Raw genomic sequence first — 21,059 nt, 5'->3', positions numbered from 1 at the left:
GAACATGGCATTGAACAGAGCTTGAGAAGCAGCCACATAAGCCTCAGCATGGAACAGAGCTGAAGGCCATCCTGTTTGCCTCTGGAGAGAGCTCTGTGTTGAAGACAACCAATCAGACTCTGGGGGAGCTCTTGATTATGGGGGGCCACCTGTCAGGTTAACCCACTTCAAATACTCTATAGGCAGGCATCAATCTCAGGACCCCTGAATACCCCACTAAGTTGGTGTGCAAAGTCCACTACACCTCTGAAACCTAGGGCTTCTGAATAAGACCACAAGCTCCAACCAGCAACAAGCCTGGCCTGTGAGCATGGACAAGAGGAATCTCAGCCACCATCATTCTGTGGGCTTGAGGACTGCAAAGTTCTCAAAATAATTACATCATTTTACTAATCCTCCAATGCCACTGACGGGGGCCGGAAGAGGTATATCACAGCACCAGTTGAATCTGACAGACTCTGGTGCTGGCATGATCATGCTAGCATTGTTCCATGTTGCTGTTTCCATAATGGGTGAACTATTCTGTCACATGACTGAGTAGAACCCTTGTCAGGTAATGGTGGTTTGAAACATGGAGGTGGATGTAAGTGTTGGTGGAACAAGGTTTTAATAAACACAGTGGCAAGCAATCCAGAATGCAAGGCAAAGTCAAAGTCAAAATCTAGTTCACAGTCACAGTTGGGCGATCAGCTAATGGTCAACAAGCAAGAACACAGAACTCAAGGGTCGTAGTCATAGATTTTTCTTACATATCTTGATATACTTGGGCTCTGGATTTTAGAAATGTATCATGTGCATATTTAAAAGCTTAAAAAGAATAATAAATTATAAAAAATAAAATTAATATAAATTTAAGCATATCAGAATACACCATACATACAGTTTCTTCTAGTTCTTATTTTGCCTTATTAAAGGTTATTCTACTATCTACTATTCTAATTCAAATAGAATTCCAAATAATACTTAAAAAAATTAATTGACTTAATTTAAGGCACTTTACAGGCTCCCAAAAATCCTTATAAGACTGGGCAGAATTTGAATGAAGCTTCCACCAATATTTGTTCACAAATTTATTAACTGCAAAAAAGAGCAAAAGGTACATTTCAGGCATCTTCTCTATTGCTGTAGCAAGGGGTCAAAATTACTCTAGCTATACCATATATGTTAGCACCTTTGCATATATTATTCCTGTATGATTTATGTAAGACTAATATCATGTCTTTATGGGTCTAGTAGCCTGTTTGTTTGGGTGACCTAGTATTCTCACAGCGTGCAACTGTACCTTCATGTTCTGCTTATGTGACAGTCTACAGTCTGTCTATTATGCAAAAAATAATGATCAACAAAACCTGATAATACATCTTCTGGTAATACATCTTCTATATGCTTGTGAACTTTGAGCTGTCTCTGTCTCACTGCAGAAATTTCAGCTCGGTACTTGTTTACAGACTGACAGAACTCTTTCTGTAACGTGATCAAGTATATGGGACATCACAAACCAAATATTTCAAACAATGTGTGTTCAAACAAGGCAACAATGAAATGAACAATGAAGCTGATGGATAGAAAAACAGCTATATCCTAATTTATTTAATAATAAAAAAAAAATGCCTGTGCTTTCACTTAAGTGAGTAGTCACTGTTGGGCAGTGCTTAACATTTTGTGATGGTATAACTTTAAACTGAATGAATACAGGAAATTACCATTTTTTACCACATTTTACCCACTTTGTTTAATCTGAAATGTAACAAACTCACCTCATGAACTGTCAACAAGGTGTTCCTCTGAAGTGCTTCTGGACCAACTTCCTTTTCCTCTTCTACACTCTGATGATGTGTCTTAGAATTTTGGGAAATATCTTTTATATAATTTGTAGTAAACCCATGAATATGATTATGCAAATGTAAAATTTCCATTTTGGTGTTTATATGTAATGATGGTGTTTCCTCAAAAAATTGTGTATTTACATAAAGGGTTCCAATTTGATTTTGCTGCTCTGTTGCCACAGATTCAAGCTGATCTGGCACGGTACCACAGACACTTGATGGGTCATATTGCTGTGGTTTTATTTGTGGGAGATGGCAATATGCTTCTGATTTAACAGTCGCAATTTCTTTTTCAACATTTAGGTCATTCACTTTCTTAGAGGAGTCTGTGTTCTCAGGTGATTTTTTACTCTTGCCAAAGAATATGTCCTTAAGGGAATGAAACACTGAACTGAGTGCAGACTTGTGGTGATACTCTGGTTCTTTGTATATAGGCTTCTTTCCTTCAGGACCAGCTGCAGGTCTATTTTCAGGCTCAAGCTGTTTAAAATCTTGTTCTTTTTCTAATGACCTTTCTTGTTCTCCTTTCCAGCAACTTTCCCACTCTTGATGCATTTCTTCAGCTTTTAACTTTTCTCCCTCTGTATGCACGCTTTTCTCTCTTTCCATTTCTTGAATGGTGCAGGGTTTATTACTTGTAATCTCCTGCGACTGAAGTGTAGTCATCTGATGTTCTTCATGCAGTTTTAATTGCAAGGATTCTACCAAGATCTTTGCCAGGCTCATTCCCTCTTGTGTGTCCTTAGCTCCAACTACACCTTGGCTAGATGGACTAGTAAAAGCCTCATCAAATCCATTGGATACTGTGATATTACTTCTGCCTTCTTTCTCTTTGGTGGATGGGATGGTGCCACCAGTGTCTGCCTTCTTGGAACCATAGATAAGCTGTTGATTGCCATTGTTTTGACTGACATCTGAGCTCATATGCTCACTGTAATTTTCTTGATTTCTATCTGGTATCATCAGATATTTGTTAACTTTCAGAGAAATTCTATTCAACTCCTCCTTAAGAGCTTCTGGCTGCTCCTCAGTTATTTCATCCTCTTTTGCATCATTATCCTCTCCAATCTGGATAGATTGATATACTAGACCATCAAACAACCTAACATGGCTGTTGCTCAGGTGTTCCTGTTGAATTTTGTCTTTCTCTTGGCAGTAACTATGTTCTAACTCTCTTCGTTTTAGCTCAGCCTTTTGCTTGAGTTTGGCAAAGAACCTCTGGTGGATTTTGTATTCACTCATGGTGCCCACCTCTAATACCCCAGAACAAGAGACAATACCCTTGCTGTTCCTGGCTGACACCTGATAGATGGCTGCATCATCCACTGTGCAGCTAAAAAGAAACTGACAATTACTATATAGTCATTAAGTCAAACTGATGTATCGAGATTTGGAATTATGTCACACCACAAAAAAATCCAGTTAAATTAATGAGTATGTATGAAAATGTTAAGATCAAACAATGCAAAGGTATTTGATCAGTCATGAAATAAGAAATAAATTTTGTAAGTATTGCCATCTACTAGAATATTTAAGAAAGTCAGTTCTGCTCAACATACTTGTAGATATGAAGTGTATGGATTTTGCCATTGCGAAAAATTTCATATTTGGGAAGACCACAATATCTGTCTAATTCCATATCATCTTTATACCAAGTCAGTTCAGGAACTGGGTAGCCTATGAATAGAAAAACAATCGAATAAATTGTGTCATGAACACTTAAATGTAAAAAGCAAATGCTGCAAATGTTGTTTCAATATCAACTGTTGTTTCAGTTTGATCAGAGTTGCAGTTTCTTAAGCTTCAGTTCTTATCATTCTGTTCATTATCCTTAAGTACAACAGTAAAATCCAGTAAATACAAAATTGAAACCAAATGTAAAGCATATGCAAATTAATGATTTTCAAATGAATGAACTTATGAAAATATTTATTTAATTATAGATGCACAGTACAATTAATTTCTTTATCTTTTGCGACATCAAATTTAAGCATATTAGAATGGAATGTTGTCTGTTCCTTTGGAATTAATTCTCTACAGAAATAAAATTAGGTGCATTATGTAGATCAGAATTATTTTAAAATAATTTTTTTTTTTTTTTTAAAAATGAATGCTTGATAAGTATTCAACCCATTTTCTTTTAACAGTTTAAAATGGGACTACTATTTAATTGGGTGCTCAATCCAGATTGTGTTAAACACTTTTCTTAACTTCAAATGCACCTTTGTTTGCATACAAAATAAATATCACTGACAGATTGGTCCTGCTGTCACGAGGAACAAATTACTGCCCATGAAGTTGTTAAGAGAAAAAAACTAGAATATATATATATATATATATATATATATATATATATATATATATATATGATCTCCTCTCCTGTAAAATCCATTATTAAAAATTATGTATGGCAAAACCCAAATATTGCAGAGCACAAACACTGCTACTAAGATCAGGCAACATATAGAGTTATAATAGCTGTAATAAGTATTGACACTTGGGGTGAATAATTTAGGATATGTTTAGATTTTTTATTTTGAAATTATGTTAAGACATCTACATACTTTTTTGTAGACAGTCACTTTAAAAGAACCAAATAAATAAATAAATAAATAATAAAGCGAAGAATACTAATTCTAATATACTTAAATTTGATGCTGCAACATAGAGAAATAATCAGTAGGAATACTTTTTAGACATTGCATCCTAGCAAGATGGAGCACAGGGTGAAGTGTGTTAGGATTTGAACCTTTTGAGTAGCAGCTCAAAAAATTTGAACAATCTCTCAACCACAGTGGTTTATGATTACAGTTCTTCTTTGCTTTTGATTTCATACATTTAAAAAATTTGTTAGAGGATGTGAAAGACAATCTCACATAATGAGATTGTATATGAGAATTTGTATGTGAAATCTCACATTAAAATTCAGATTTACAAAGCAGTAATCCATATTTTCATAACAAATATTGCAAATACAAGATGTATTCTCCATATTTACAAATCTAAATAATTTTGTTTGCATTTCATATTTCCTGAACAAAAGTTACAATTTTAAATTTGAAAAGTTAAAAAAGTAATAATTTTAAAAGTTATCAGTTTAAAAACCTACCTGTGACCACACAGGTGAATTTCACATTGCAGGCCTCTGATACTGCCTTGGACTTGATGGTAGTCTCAAAACATGGTTGAGTCTCTTCTGTCAGCTGAGACATGACTGTACAAAATGTACTCCTGAACATGAGAAAACATAAATTGATCTTTAACTTACAAGGTATCTGTGATTTCAGTGTACAGGCATTTTTAAACATCTCAGCATTGGTGCAACAACCAATCATAACTAGATATATCGGTTTAAATATGGGATAAGGAGATGGTACTGGGGGTTGGGGGGTAGGTTTGGGGTCAATGATTTTACATTGCTATGACTTTGGGAAGATCGAAGTGATTTCAGTAACCTGAAGTTGCATTATTAAATACTTTCGTACCATGTAAGAAATGAAACATTATTTGGCCTAAGTGAAATATTTGTATAACATCCATGTGTACAATATCTGAAGCTCAAATAAAAATGTCTGCTTTTTGTTTTAGGAAATACAAGGGTTGTGGTACTGGGATAGTTATATTTTGCTAGATGGCATTAGTACAAAAATCTTTTTTAAAGCAGGTTTACCTCAGTTTGTAGTCTGAATACCTGTGAATTGAGTACCTATTTAGTAAATGGCAGACAAAACAATAGATAAAACATCTCCATACATTATGAATCTAAATGTAAGAAATTGTTTTATGGCTATTTTATTTTGCATTGTCATCAGTGTTCATTTTAAATAATTATCACTGATGTTCCTTAGAGACAAGTACAATTCATATATATCTTTTTCAGAGTTGTATTAGTATTGTATCAGTGAAGTAGCAGCAGTACCATATTATTAAACGTATTTATTATGCCTTTTTTAGTATTAAAATTATAATTAAATTAAAACATTGCAAGGACTAAACAAGACCATAGTTTTGTTTCTAGATAATAATTTATGCTATAGGGAAAATGCAATTAGAAAGTGCATAATAATTGGTTAAAGTATGTTATTGTATTTCTGGTATATAGTTCTACACACTTGTGATGAGTGACCACCCAGTCTGATCAGATGTTAATCAGATGATAGTATGGTATTTGGCTCCTAAACATCAACTAATCCAGTACATGCTGGGCAAGACAAAGGCTTTCCTACCTGTTTTCAGGCCGGACATTAGAGAGGTAGTTGCGGCTATCTAAGCGTGGTGAAAGGGCATCATCCCCATTTTGACTGCAATATCTCCCATTGCCTGAATATGAATGGGTCATTGGCCTCCGTGATGTCATTGCTCAAAAACTGCTGTTGTTTATATAATCCAAATGAAAATGGTGTCTTGCAGTAGAATAGCTCGGTCGTCTCTGCTCTCCAAAATCTTAATATAAATACTCCACTCTACTGAGTCTGGAGCTTCTGAAAAAAAAAAAAAAAAAAAAATATATATATATATATATATATATATATATATATATATATATATATATATATATAAAACAAAGTATATATATATATAACAAATATAAATATATATATATAACAAAGTGTATGGAATTTTAGACTTCTTCAAACATTATAATGATGATAAAATGAACAACAGATTATTAATAAGACAGTTATACTGGTTAAGAAAATCTAGTTTAATCAGACAGAGTACTTGGAAAAGTTATAAATAGAACCAGTTAGTTATGAAGATACTTTTAAGGTTGTGTGCAGTTACAGACGTTTGAACAGATAAATGTCCACTCTAACTTTAGATTGCTGTGCAAAAATACATTATAACATTTATAGATACTTACCATTTGTGTGTTTTCTAGTTGTTTAGAGGCTGCTTTCAGTGGACCAAAGCTCTGCAATTGTCAATCATGGCTGAGCATGTGGTGCCAGAAGGGTCCTATTTATAGAAGGCCTAAAAATAGGTGCAAGAGCACATCACATTTTCCGAATCTAGGCACAGTTCCAAAGCCACTTGCTAGGACACTCCAAGGAAGAGTTATAATCAGTGTCGTACACAGCCACTGATCAGTGGCAAAATTATACAGATTAATAACCTTTCAAGTCTGAGACAAATATCACCCAGATGACCAAAGGGATGAACCAGTCGACATAGTTCCTTCTAGGTGAATACATAAGTTACAGTTAGATCATTAGACTGTGACCTGTCTAAAAGCAGCATTCACCCTTAATTAGGGCAGCCCTTTTCAGATGATACTGCCACTCACTACCCTTTAGCTGCCTTCTAGCGTCAACATACTTGGCCACTGCTCTAGTCCTGTTGCTTCATTTTCCAAACATAAAATGGCTCTGGTTACAGACTCCCACAGAAACACACTTTTGCCAGGTATATCATGCAAGGTTCTCTCTCTCTCTCTCTCTCTCTCTCTCTCTCTCTCTCTCTCTCTCTCTCTCTCTCTCTCTCTCTCTCTCCCTCTCTCTCTCTCTCTCTCTCTCTCTCTCACATTCAGTCAATCACACACACAAGGTTAAATGAGTTTCTTCCAGTGAATCTTTGGTCAATAGAAAGAAAAACAGTAAGAAACTGAGTGTGTATGTGTGTGTGAGTGAGGGAGAGAGAGGTGGGGGGTATTTTATTAATCTTTAAACAAACATTTTATGGCATCAAAAATTAGTTCATGGCTTTTTAACATGTATTTAAAAATTTTCACGATTATTAATTGGACAAAACACTATAATCCTTTAAAAAGGTTTCTATTTAAGTGCAAAATGGGCTTTCATGGATATGCATAAACTCTAATATAATGCATGGCTTATATTGCAATCTCCAAACAGATTTCAAATTGAGCCTGCTTGACTAAGTGTTTATTCACTGAGAGGTCTTCAGTCAAATTTAAATTAAATCAAATTTTTAGTGTAACTACCCTTTTGCTTAAAAACTGCCACCTTGCACACTTTTTACACTTGCACAAAGTCAGGGATTTTATCCTTTTAAAGGTGAGTAACAGGCTAACTCTACTACTAAGGTCAGGTTGTGGAAGGTCAGGTTGCGGTTTCATGTCACAGGTCATACACCATGGCAAGACTGAGCACAGCAACAAGACCCAAGGTAGTTACACTACATCAACCAGGTCTCTACCAGGCAAAGATTTCAAAGCAGACTGGGGATTCAAGATTGAAGAAGCACAAAGAAACAGGAAATGTAGAGGACCATAGACAGTGGTCGGCCAAGGAAACTTAATGCAGGAGATAGAAAGATGCATCATGCTTACTTCCTTTCGACATCAGAAGATATCCAGCAGTGGTATAAGCAAAGGACTGGTAGAAACCAGTGGGTCCCAGGTACTGTCCAGAGAAATCTGGCCAGGAGTGTACTTCATGGAAGGATTGTGCCCAAAATGCCATACCTCTAATGTGGAAACAAGGCTAAGCAACTCAACTATACATGAAAACATAGGAACTGGCGTGCAGTAAAATGGCAGCAAATGCTTTAGACTGATGAGTCAAAATATGAAATATTTGGCTGTAGCAGGAGGCAGCTTGTTTGCAGAAGGACTGGAGAGTGGTACAATAATGAGAGCAGGCAACATTGAGGCATGGTGGAGTTTCGTTGCAAGTTTGCCTTTCTGCAAATAGAGTTGTGGATCTGGTCAGGAGTAATGGATTCCTTAATGCAGAGAAATACAGCCATATATATTTTCATCATGCAATTCCATCAGGTAGGCATCTGATTGGCCCCGAATTTATTATTATATTATATTATATTATATTATATTATATTATATTATATTATATTATATTATATTATATTATATTATATTATATTATATTATATTATATTATATTATATTATATTATATTATATTATATTATATTATATTATATTATATTATATTCCCAAAATACAGCTAATGTCATTAAGAACAATGTTCAGTGTAGAGAAGAACAAGAAGTCCTGGAAGTGATGGTTTGGTCCACACAGAGCCCTGATGTCAACATCATCGAGTCTGGGATTATATGAAGAGACCGAAGGATTTGGGGCAGCCTACATTCAGAGAAGATCTGTCTTCAAGCGGTTTGGAACAAGCTACCTGCCAAGTGTGCAAAACATATAAATATTGATGTGTTTTGGGTTTCTCTTCTGTTGTAGCAAAGAGGATGTAGTTTGTATTGCAATTCTGCTCAAAACAAACAGTGGGCATTAACCAAATATTATTGAAACTGACTAAAAAATCAGAAGCCCAGTCATTTACTTGTGAACGCAAGAACTGTGTGAAAAGCCATTCTGTGTGTGTTATGCTGTAGTGCTAGTTTGTCCCTGTGCATTCGCACTGAGCTAAATAAAAAAAAAACAAGCTTGGCCATGCCATCTGGTATGTGAACAAAAGAGAACAATAGGAAATAGAAATATTGCAGGGTCTTTAAATCGACTCAGATGTGCTAGAGGGGCAGCGATACAAATTTTCATTATATTTCCAAGTATATAAGAAGTTCCAAATCACAATAAAGCTACAGAATTTTTACAGAATATTTTTCTTTTTTTTTATCTTTCAACAGAGTCTTTTTATAAACTTTTTACAATTTTTTATAACTTAGTTAGAATGCAGAGAGTGAGATCACATGCAAAAATTACAGCGGGATCAAAGTACAATTTAAAAATTCAAAGTGTGTATGTGCATTTATATAACGCTCAGCACAATTAGGAGAACTGTGTGACCTGGGTTCTGGTGATGTCAAGTGATGTCACCTGCTGTAATGAAGCGCCGGAGGCAGCAGGAGTAGAATCTATTCACAGATTTATTTGAAGATACACACAGGCAGAAATCGTGGTCAAAAAACAAAGCGCGAGAAAACAAAGCCGGGAAAACACTACATCGAGGAAAACAAAACCGAAAGTGCAAAACGAAACTGGAAATCAGAGCAGCAAGCAGGGTCATACACGTAAATCAGTATCAGAGGCTAGGCAGGATCAGAAACAGGTAAACAGGCAATAATCATACACTTAACGAGGCAAGGCAAAACAGAACGCTCGGTATGTCATGTGGGGACGATACTTCACATCAAACAATGCGAGCGTGGGGTATATATGTCCGTGGTGAAACAGGTAGCATGTCACATGACTAATTAGTATTCCGGAGAAGGCTCGTGTTCATGCTGGGATGTGACACCTGCGAGCTAACCCCCAAAATAAGTGTAATTGCAAAATTACAGCACCATACATATGTGACATACCGATATGCTCAGCACAATGTGCAAAATTCCGAAATTAAGTGGAATCACAAAATTACTGCAACATTGACATGTGACATATCAAAATACTCACACTGAGGAGAACTCAAGGACGAGCATTCTGATGTCACTTGCCCATATCCATTTGCCTCCAAAAGTATTGGCACCCTCTCTGTGTACATGCCTCTAATAGTATTGGCATCCTATCTACCCCCTTCGCATCCAACATTTTTGGCGCCCTATCTGACCACTTGCCTTTAAATGTAATGGCTGTCCACTCTGGGAGGAATTTTTGCCATGGCAAGCAGCCCTCACATTTTCTTCAGGAAATGCACATGTCTAGTTATTAGTGGTGCTTGCTATGCAAAGCACACTATTACTATCTTACTTGCTAATTATAATTTGTGGTACTTGCTATGCAGAGCACAATATTACTATTTCACATACTTATTAGTGGTGCTTGCTATGCAAAGCACACTATTACTATCTCACTTGCTTATTATTAGTGTTGCTTTCTATGCAAAGCACACTATTACTTTGCATAGAAAGCTTTATTGCTTGCTATGCAAAGCACACTATTACTATCTCAATTGCTTCTTCTTCTTTCTTACAAAATTTTGTCCCGTAAATAGTCCTACACCATTTGTGGTAGACCCATGAATGAGGAATCAAATCGTGCGCCATATTCAGGAAAGATACAGCCAGTGGAACGCACCAAAAATTCCCACTGAAATACATTGACGGAACAATCCAGTAAAAAAAACTCACACACACAGTGTTCACAGGGCTGAGGCACCGCTTATGTCCCACTCTTATAGGCACAGTAGCTGTACAGGAGATTCTCAATTCATTTACATATCCACTCCACCCTATCTATACAATAAACCCTATCAATCCACTTTCCTCTATCTATCTATCTATCTATTATATTATATTATATTATATTATATTATATTATATTATATTATATTATATTATATTAGATTAGATTATATTAGATTATATTAGATTATATTGTATTGTAAATGTTGTTGTACACAGTATAATATTGAGTGGAATTCCAAAGTTCAAACACTCAACAAGGATAACAAGGTTATGTGTACACCCATGACGTCATGCAACGTCACATAAGCACCAACCCCCAAAATAAGTGGAAAGTAAAAATTACCACAACATGGATATATGACATATCAAAACACTATGCACAATTAGGAGAACTACGTGAAGTGTTCAGATTACGTCATCTAGCGTCACCTGCATACCAACCCCCAAGATAAGCAGAATTGCAAAATGACAGCAGCATACATATGTTACATATCCAAACGCTCAGCACAATTAGGAGAACTGTGACATGTGTTCTGATGATGTCAAGTGATGTCACCTGCGAACTAACCCCCCAAATAAGTATAATTGCAAAATTACAGCACCATACACATGTGACATTCCAATACACTCTGCACAATGTGCACAACTGCATGATGTGTATCCTGGTGATGTATCCACTCACTTCCAAAAGTACTGGCAAATTCCGAAATTAAGTAGAATCACAAAATGACCACAACATGGATATATCACATATCAAAACACTCAGCACATTGAGGAGAACTCCATGATAAGCATTCTGAGGACATCACTCGCATGTATCCATTCACCTCCAAAAGTATTGGCACCCTCTCTGTTTACATGCCTCTAATAGTATTGGCACCCTATCTACCCCCTCGCATCCAAAATTTTTGGCACCCTATGTGAACACTCACCTCTAATTGTTTGCACCTTCACATTTTCTTCAGGAAATGTACATGTCTAGTTCTTCTTCTTCTTCTGTACAAAATTTTGTCCTGTAACTAGTCCCGCACAGTTTGTGGTAGACCCATGATTGAGGTATCAAATTGTGCAGCTTATTCAGGAAAGATGTATAATGGATTGGAATTACAGTTTTTCCCGATACGGCTGATCGAACACCCCAAAAATTCCCATTGAAAGCATTTTCTACAGGAAATGTACATGTCTAGATATTATTATTCTTCTGTTTAATTTTTGTCATCTGTCAAAGACCAATGACTGAGGTGTCAAATAATGTGATTTATTCAGGAAAGATATGACTTTTATAAGCATTCAGAAACAGAAGCTCAAAGTGGTCCAAATTCTCAATGACTTCCATTGAACATTGAAAAAACTTGTCACGCCTTTGAACAAATTCCACCAAACTAAGCAGAATCATTCAGGGTGCTGATGAAGTTTTTTTTTTTTTTCAAACAACTGGATTTGCAATTATCCTGTAGCCGATGATTACAAAAGATTCCCATTCACATACATTGATGGAATGTTCCTAGGCTGGCTTATATTTCACAAAGAGATAGATAGATTTTAGGCAGCCTACAACCACAGAACAGCTGTGGTTAGATCTAAACCTACCTGCAGATTTCCTTCAAAAACTTGCATGTGTACCTTGAAGAATTGATGCTGTTTTGCAGGCGAAGGTTGATCACACCACATAATGATTTGATTTGTTTTTTATTTTTTATTTTGTTACTTGATAAACTTTAACACTTCTATTTTTGAAAGCATTCCTTAATCTCTACTTTGAAAGGTTTTTTTTGTTACAAATATTTTGAAGAAATAAACACAGATCTTCTGTAGATGTAGCCTGCATTAAATCCTTCTGTCTCTTCATTTAATTGCAAACATACTCATTGATGTTGAGGTCAGAGTTCTGTGGTGGCCAAATCATCATTTCCAGGATTTCTTTTTCTTCTCTACATTGCAGATAGTTCACAATGACATTGGTTGTATGTTTGGGGTCATTGTCCTGCTGCAGAATAAATTTGGGGCCAGTCAGATGCCTCCCTGAAAGTATTGCCTGGTGGAGAGTATCTGCTTTTATTTCCTAGCATTGAGCACCATTTATCCTGACCAAATTCCCAACTCCATGCAGCCCCAAACTTGCAAAGAACCTCCAGCATGCTTCGCTGTTGCCTGCTGACACTCTATTGTATCGCTTTCCAACCCTTTGGCAAACAACCTGCCTCCTACTACAGCCATATATTTCAAATTTTGACTCATAAATCCAGAGCACCTACTGCCATTTTCCTGCACCCCAGTTTACCCCTATGTTTTTGTGCAAGTTATGGTTTTTTGGCCACAATTCTTCTATGAATACCACTTATGTGAATACCACTTACCACTATGAATACCACCAGAATTCTCAGGGCAGTAGATGGGTGTACCTGGGTCCCACTGGTTTCCACCATTTCTTTGCTGATGGAACTATCCTCAACATTATCCATTTCTTTGTGCTTTTTCAAAATAGCTTGAACAGCACATCTTGAAACCCCAGTCTGCTTTAAAATCCTTGTCTGTGAGAGACCTTGCTGATGGACTATAACTACCTTATGTTTTGTTGCTGTGCTCAGTCTTGCCATGGTGTATGACCTGTGACCTCACCTTCGCTGCAGAGTTAAGCAGTTCCTCACCCAATTTTATGCCTCCTACACAGCTGTTTCTATTTTAGTTATTAAAAGTTTAGTTTTAATTTAGTTTGTGTTTAAACCTACATATGAAGTTGATCTTCATTAGCACCTGCTTGGTATCATTGCTTAAACATACTCCTGACTCTGATCCAACAAAATCCCTGACTTGCAAGTATAAGTGATAAGTGTACAAGAACTGATTAGGGTAAAGGGTAAATATTAAAATATTTGATTTAGATTTTTTTCTGGTTGCTCACTTTGCATTTTAAAATCCATAAAATTCTGAAAGCATTTTTACTTGACAGCATTTCTTCACACCTGCCTAAAACTTTTGCACAGTATTGTATTCATATTTATATACACATACATACAGTACTGTGCAAAGGTTTTAGGCAGGTGGGAAAAAATGATAGTTTACATATAGTGTACATATAGTGATGGTGGAGCATGTGCCACCACCCCCGCACCTATGCAGTCCCCATGTGGCCAAATTATTCTCTACATGACGCTTCAGCACCTCTGTTGTGGAAAGCAGAGGAGCACATGGCTGTATGTAATGTAGGGCAACAAAAACTCAAAACAGGCAGCCAGTTAGAGGGGTAGCAAGAACTCAGGAGAAGCAGGGATAGTATTTTGGTATGCTGCAACTAATCAATTTTTCTGTTTGTTACCCAGAACTGCTTGAAGACAGCATAGATGATGCTCCCTGAATCTGCTGCACCCCATGTAGAAGCAGTGTGTAATCATTGCAGAAAAAAGAGACATTATGCAAGAGTGTGCAAAGCAAAGAAACTGTATGAAATTAATGTGCCACAGTGACTGAGGAATCTGTAGATCGAAGCCAAGGGAAATCAGCCAAGGAAATCACTAGTACCTGGATGGCAGAAATAAATGAGGACAACACTGCAGTGTTCAAAATCGACACTGGGAAAATCAAAACACTGTATGCCCAGGGTCAGTTCAGCAGATTGGAGAGGCCTACAAAAGTTTTATGGGGCCAGGAGGGACATGTTTAAAAGTCAAAGGCATGATCGCAGCCACTCTCAGTAAACACAATCAAAACAGACATTTACGTAGTGAAAGGGCTAAAATACAGGCCACTGAACCACCTGGAAGGGGTTCGGTGTCAAATGGATGATGTGCTCATTTGGGGAGCAACACAGAGTGGGCATGATGATAGATTGAGGAGGGTGCCTGCAGAAGGTGGGTGTCACACTCACTGACAAATGTGAATTCTCAAAGAGCAGGATTAAGTTCCTGGGGCAGACCACTGAGGCATCAGGGGTCAGTCCAGATCCTGATAAGATGAACGCTGTCAGAGCCATGAGGAGCAATGTAATATAAGCAAGGTGAGATGGTTTCTGGGGATGACAAACCACCCTGGGAAGTTCCTGCCTCACCTGGTGGAGAAAACACTCTCAGAGACTTGCTAAGAAAGTCCAATATGTGGGCCTAAGGGACACAGCAGCAGAAGGCTTTTGATAGCATCAAAGCAAACCTGACCACACGTCCAGGGCTGTAACTGCATTACCCGAATGCTGACACACTCATTTCTGCTATCTTGTCTTCATACAGGTGCAGTACTCCTCCTGCAACAGGTAGACATAGTATGGAAACCGGTGGCATATGCTTCGAGAGCCCTCAGCAGCACTGAACAATGAAATTTGCAGAATTTCTAGGGAAAAGGATTCATATCGAGACTGATCACAAACCTTTAGTCCCACTCCTGGGTTCAAAGAGTCTGGATGAACTCCCACCACGTATACAACGAGTGCACATGATGCTCATGAGGTTCTCCTTCACTATCTCTCATGTGGCCGGCAAAGACAATGCAACTGCAGATGTTCTGTCCAGAGCTCCTGTTAGCAATGTAGTAGAAGAAAGAAAAGGAAATCAACCTGTATGTTGATTGTGTCATGGCAAGCTTACCAGCTACTAAAACAAAGTTCAGAGAAACACATCAGGACAGTGGCACCATCCCCCATCAGTTGAAAAAGTTCTGTGCAGAAGGATGGCCAGATAAGTTCTCTATTGAAAGAGCCTTTCCCGCCCAAAGGGGATGTGGTTAAGGTGTTGCTTTGGGAATGTGTGTGTGCCCTGAAATGGGTTGGCACTCCGTCCAGGGTGTATCCTGCCTTGATGCCCGATGACGCCTGAGATAGGCACAGGCTCCCCGTGACCTGAGGATAGATCGGATAAGTGGTACAGACAATGAATGAAAAGATGCTCTGGATAAGGGCCTCTGCCAAATACCAGAAATGCAAATGTAAATGCACTGGGTCATCACTTCTCAGGTGAACTCACAGTTTACTATGGTCTGCTGCTGTATGGTAGTTGAATAGTGTCATCACTCAGAGACATACTTTGCAAGCTGCATGAGGGCCACCTAGAGATAACTAGAGAGCTAAGCAGTAGGTGTGGTGGTCGGGTCTCAGCAGACAGCTAACAAAAATGATAGAGACTGTGAGATCTGTGCTCAGGAGAGAACAAACTTCATAGGCTGTGGTCCACTGTAGGAGCAGATCTGTTCCAGACTGACAATAAACATATACCTAATCATTGTGGACTATTTTTCAAGATATTTTGAAGTGGCCAAGATGACATCTACAACATCAGAAGCTGTAATTGGACATTTTAAATTGATCTTTGCATGTCATGGGATACCAGAAGAGGTGTACTTGGACAACGGTCTATCTGTTTCGGAGCCTTTCAGAAAGGTTGTACAGGACTGGAGCTTCAGACATGTGACCTCCAGTCCCCATTTTCTACAGAGCAATGGAGAGGACAGTTAAGAATCTTCTCAAGAAAGCCACAGACCTTTACTTCACTCTCATGGCCTACCATGCCACTCCACTAGCAAATGGATACAGTCCCAAAGAACTCCTCATGAGAAGGAGAATCAGAACAACTGTTCCTGTCATTCCATCGCAGCTCAACAAGAGACATGCAGACATGGAGAAGCTGAACACCACAGAACAGAAATACAGACAAAAACTACAACAGAACTATAACTGCAAACACTGAACATGTGACATGCCACAACTGCAACTTGAAGATCAAGTGTGGGTCAAGGACAAGCTTGACAGAGGCACATCAAGATCCTACATCATCGAGACACCCAGGGGCACTTTGCAAAGAAACAGATACCACCTTTCACCAACCCTTGGGGCACATGAAATACATCCCAACCTACCAGAGCCATCACAAGAAAATGCTGCTCCTAACCAGCAGACTCCAGTGTGTGAGAGGCACTTTCCTACTAGGACAAGGGAGTCTCCAGTGTCCCTCCACTGAAAGACTTTGTTTGTTCATAGAGTCAGGTACTGAGTGAGTAATGGGGCAGAATAATCCCCACAAATGGAGGTTTGGGCAGTCTACCCTATCCCTCATAGATAGGTAGAGGACAGAAGTGTGGATCGTTAAAGTGATCTTTTGAAAAGACTATTTTGTTGGTTTGAATTGTTAGTTAATTCAGGAGTGTACACTGTTAACCCAAAAGTTTTTTTCTATGCAAACAGTTTGAGTAAATATCACTTTAAAAAAATGAATTTTAATGGCAGGTTTATCTGAACAGTGAGAGACAGAATAACAACAAAAAATCCAGAAAAACACATTTCAAAAAAGTTATACATTGATTTGCATTTTATTGAGTGAAATAAGTATTTGACCCCTTTGCAAAACATGACTTAGCACTTGGTGGCAAACCCTTGTTGGCAGATCCTCTCCAAGTCATTAAGGTTTTGTGGCTGACCCTTCAGCTCCCTCCACAGATTTTCTATGGGATTAACGTCTGGAGACTGGCTAGGCCACTACAGGACCTTAATGTGCTTCTTTTTGAACCACTCCTTTGTTGCCTTGGCCGTGTGTTTTGGGTCATTGTCAGGCTGGAATATCCATCCATGACCCATTTTCAATGCCCTGGCTGAGGGAAGGAGGTTCTTACTCAAGATTTGACGGTACATGGCTCCGTCCATTGTCCCTTTGATGCGGTGCAGTTGTCCTGTCCCATTAGCAGAAAAACACCCCCAAAGCATAATGTTTCCACCTCCATGTTTGACAGTGGGGATGGTCTTCTTGGAGTCATAGGCAGCATTCCTCCTCCTCCAAACACGGCGAGTTGAGTTGATGCCAAAGTCACCCAGTTCTCCTCTGAATCATTCAGATGTTCACTGGCAAACTTCAGATGAACCTGTACATGTGCTTTCTTTAGCAAGGGGACCTTGTGGGCACTACTGGATTTCAGTCTTTCACGGCGTAGTGTGTTACCAATTGTTTTCTTGGTGACTATGGTCCCAGCTGCCTTGAGATCATTGACAAAATCCTCCAGTGTAATTCTGGGCTGATTCCTCGCCGTTCTCATGATCATTGAAACTCCATGAGGTGAGATCTTGCATGGAGCCCCAGACCCAGGAAGATTGACAGTCCTTTTGTGTTTCTTCCACTTGGGAATAATCGCACCAACTGTTGTCACCTTCTCACCAAGCTGCTTGGCGATGGTCTTGTAGCTCATTCCAGTCTTGTGTAGGTCAACAATCTTGTCCCTGACATCCATGGACAGCTCTTTGGTCTTGGCCATGATGGAGAGTTTGGAATCTGATTGATTGCTTCCTTCTGTGGACAGGTGTCTTTCATACAGTTAACGAGCTGAGATTAAGAGCACTCCCCGAGAGTGCTCCCACTGTAATCTCAGCTCGTTAACTGTATAAAAGACACCTGGGAGCCAGAAATCTTTCTGATTGATAGGGGATCAAATACTTATTTCACTCATTAAAATGCAAATCAATGTATAACTTTTCTGAAATGCGTTTTTCTGGATTTTTTTTGTTGTTATTCTGCCTCTCACTGTTCAAATACACCTACCATTAAAATTACAGACTGATAATTTCTTTGTCTGTGGGCAAACGTACAAAATTAACAGGGGATCAAATCATTTTTCCCTCACTGTATAGACAAATTGCAGTTTACCTGAATATCCTCTTTATTGTCTTGTCTCTCACACAGTGAAAAATCTTAATGATAGACATTTCAGTGGGAATTCTCTGCTATGAGGACAACAGAACCACAAGTCCAGCATCACCTCAAGAGTGGGGATCATCCTAGAGGGCAGCCTTGTAATGGATGCACTCACCAACCTGCCTCAAGCTATGTGCCTCTTGTTTGGCTTTACCTATGCACTCCACATGAAGCACCTGAAGTGCATGAAAAACACTTTTATCTTCATTCAGCAGGTAATGCTAAACTTATGTCGAAGTGAGCTACCACCAAAGGTTCAAAAGCTGAAGAATGATCTTGCAGTGTAAGACACATATATGATCATGACACAAACTGAATTGGAATTTTCCTATCCCAATTATATTAGTACAAATATGGTTTTAAGTGTATTTGACTTCTGTTCTGACTATTTTGCATTTATGCTGACTCTACTTAAACAGTTACATTTTTTCTACTGTTGATTACTTAAAGCAATTAAGTGTATATGACTTTAAATATTATGTTTGGACTGTTTTACATTTAAGCTGACTACTTAAACAAATTAATTTTGTCTACTGTCGATTACTTAAACCATTTGAGACAATCAACTTATCCGGGTTTACAGTGTACACTTAAAATTGTTCCACTATATTAAAAAGCTTTATTCTGAAAGATTTATTATATTTACCTCAGTGTAGGCTGAAAAGTAATGTGTTCATGTAAAATGTGCTTTGTGGTTGGATAAGACACACTTGTTAAACTGATCAGTGTTAGAAAGCCACAAGTTAAGTTATGAGTTTTGATACTGAGCCACATAATACAAGTCGAGGTAATGTCATACATGTTAAATATTTGAGTAGACCAAAGTAATCTATGGTTATAGTTTCCAAAATGGTTGTATTACTACTTACTTCTTTTACTTTTTAGACTGGTAATATGTGAGATACAATTTTGATAGTTAATTTTTTATATTTCTTTTATTTCATCTACAGTTTTACTTGGTTCAATGGCCGCTGAATATGACTGTGTGACTTTTTTCCACTAGCTTCCTCTCTGGTGTGTCTATGTTCAGCCCTCCATAGTCATGAGTCGCTACACTGGTGAAGAATGTGGGAATGAACACAGACCCAACCCCCAACAAAGAGATGGACCCTAGGCTCAAGCACATGTTGAAAACAAGTCTTCAGCACCAGGCGGTGTCCCAGGAGCTGACTCAGATCTTTCACACTGCTACAGCAGAACTGGTGGCTCTGAAAAAATTGCCTCGCCACCAACGCTCCTCTCCCTGACCACTGTCAAGATGCTCAGTGTACCTTGGCCATGATGGAGACTGGTAGGGGGAGCGACAGGAGAATCAGACAGGCCTCCACCAAATACTGCCCTTCTGTCACCCAGAAGTAGACTATCAAAGGGTGAAAGGGCTCCAAGTTATATTCATTTCTCAGGACCAGCAATATGTTCCTGGGCCAATATGACTCAGGGCAAGTTTAATTATCCAAATGTGTCAGAAACCAAAAATCCCAATAAAAATTGGTTTATATCTCATTATAAACTCCATTACCTCTCACAGATCATGGATCAATGAGGGTAATTCACTCATTTTTGTTAAATGTTAAAAAATGGAAAAAAAATTTAATGTACATTGGAAATACCCACATATAAAATACAATAGTTTTTCTTGACATTGATTTTTTTTTATTTTACATTTTGAAAATGGTTCTTTTTATGGGGTGATGTTGATAAAATATGAAAAGTCTCCAGAGACATTGTGTCACGAAATATAGCCCTGCCTGTCTATGCATCCCACAGCCTGGCTGTTGATTCATCCTTTGATTTATATACCCCAGCCAGGATGAGGACCCCCATAATATGCGTGCAAATGCATTTTATCCAGCTCCTTCCACTTCTGCCCCAAAACACTGCTTCCTTCTAGAGTAGTAATTCCAAGAATGATTTTCTGTATTGAGTTGGGCATGACCAGCTCAAAATCTGACTTTATGTCTGTCACACGAGTCACTGCCATTCTAGTGGGCCCTGGCACTGTCTTTATTATGTTTTCTTCAGACAGTTTTGCCTGACACATACTTGGGGATGAAGACCACTGTATTTCACCATTTTTTGATGTGAATATCTTGCTTAAAGGAATATAAATAGCAGTTTACTTGTTTGGTTCATAATCAGAATTATCAGACTCATTTATTTTAACAGGGTTACATAGTTTTACTGTACGTATGCATGACCTAATAAAGATTGTATGTAAGTGTTCATATAAATATCACCCATTCTATTCTTTGTCTCCAGTATGAGTGCAAAACAGCAGCAGTATTTTATATGAAAAACACATACACCTGCTAATGGTGTAGTCTGACTTGAATCAATATTGAGGTTGTGGCTAACCCTGTGGTGTCTTCATATACAGGTTTAATCAGACATGCTTTGGGCACATTTCATTAAAGCGTTTAGAAAAAAACAGTTTTTTTTTTTTTTCAAAATGAATGAAATCCAAAATTTCTTTTGGACTCTTTTATAAATAAAATCTTTTA

The 21,059-nt window shown here is 38.0% G+C and overlaps 1 protein-coding gene across 1 annotated transcript in view; it reads right to left on the bottom strand.

Moving 5' to 3' along the window:
• alpk3a (alpha-kinase 3a) overlaps positions 1–6,781 on the bottom strand; it is a 47,118-nt gene extending 40,337 nt beyond the window's left edge. Inside the window, exons 1-5 of the mRNA XM_058388513.1 lie at positions 6,691–6,781; positions 6,053–6,307; positions 4,936–5,057; positions 3,386–3,503; positions 1,758–3,159 (exon numbers count right to left, since the gene is read on the bottom strand). Coding sequence (XP_058244496.1) covers positions 1,758–3,159; positions 3,386–3,503; positions 4,936–5,057; positions 6,053–6,183 — 1,773 coding nt within the window. The 5' untranslated portion in view covers positions 6,184–6,307; positions 6,691–6,781. The remainder of the gene's footprint in view (positions 1–1,757; positions 3,160–3,385; positions 3,504–4,935; positions 5,058–6,052; positions 6,308–6,690) is intronic.
• Positions 6,782–21,059: the final 14,278 nt, after the last annotated feature.

This window comes from Hemibagrus wyckioides, linkage group LG04 (genome assembly GCF_019097595.1).
Source record: "Hemibagrus wyckioides isolate EC202008001 linkage group LG04, SWU_Hwy_1.0, whole genome shotgun sequence".
Classification (NCBI taxonomy): Eukaryota; Metazoa; Chordata; class Actinopteri; order Siluriformes; family Bagridae; genus Hemibagrus; species Hemibagrus wyckioides.
This window is presented reverse-complemented; position numbering and strand designations above follow the sequence as displayed.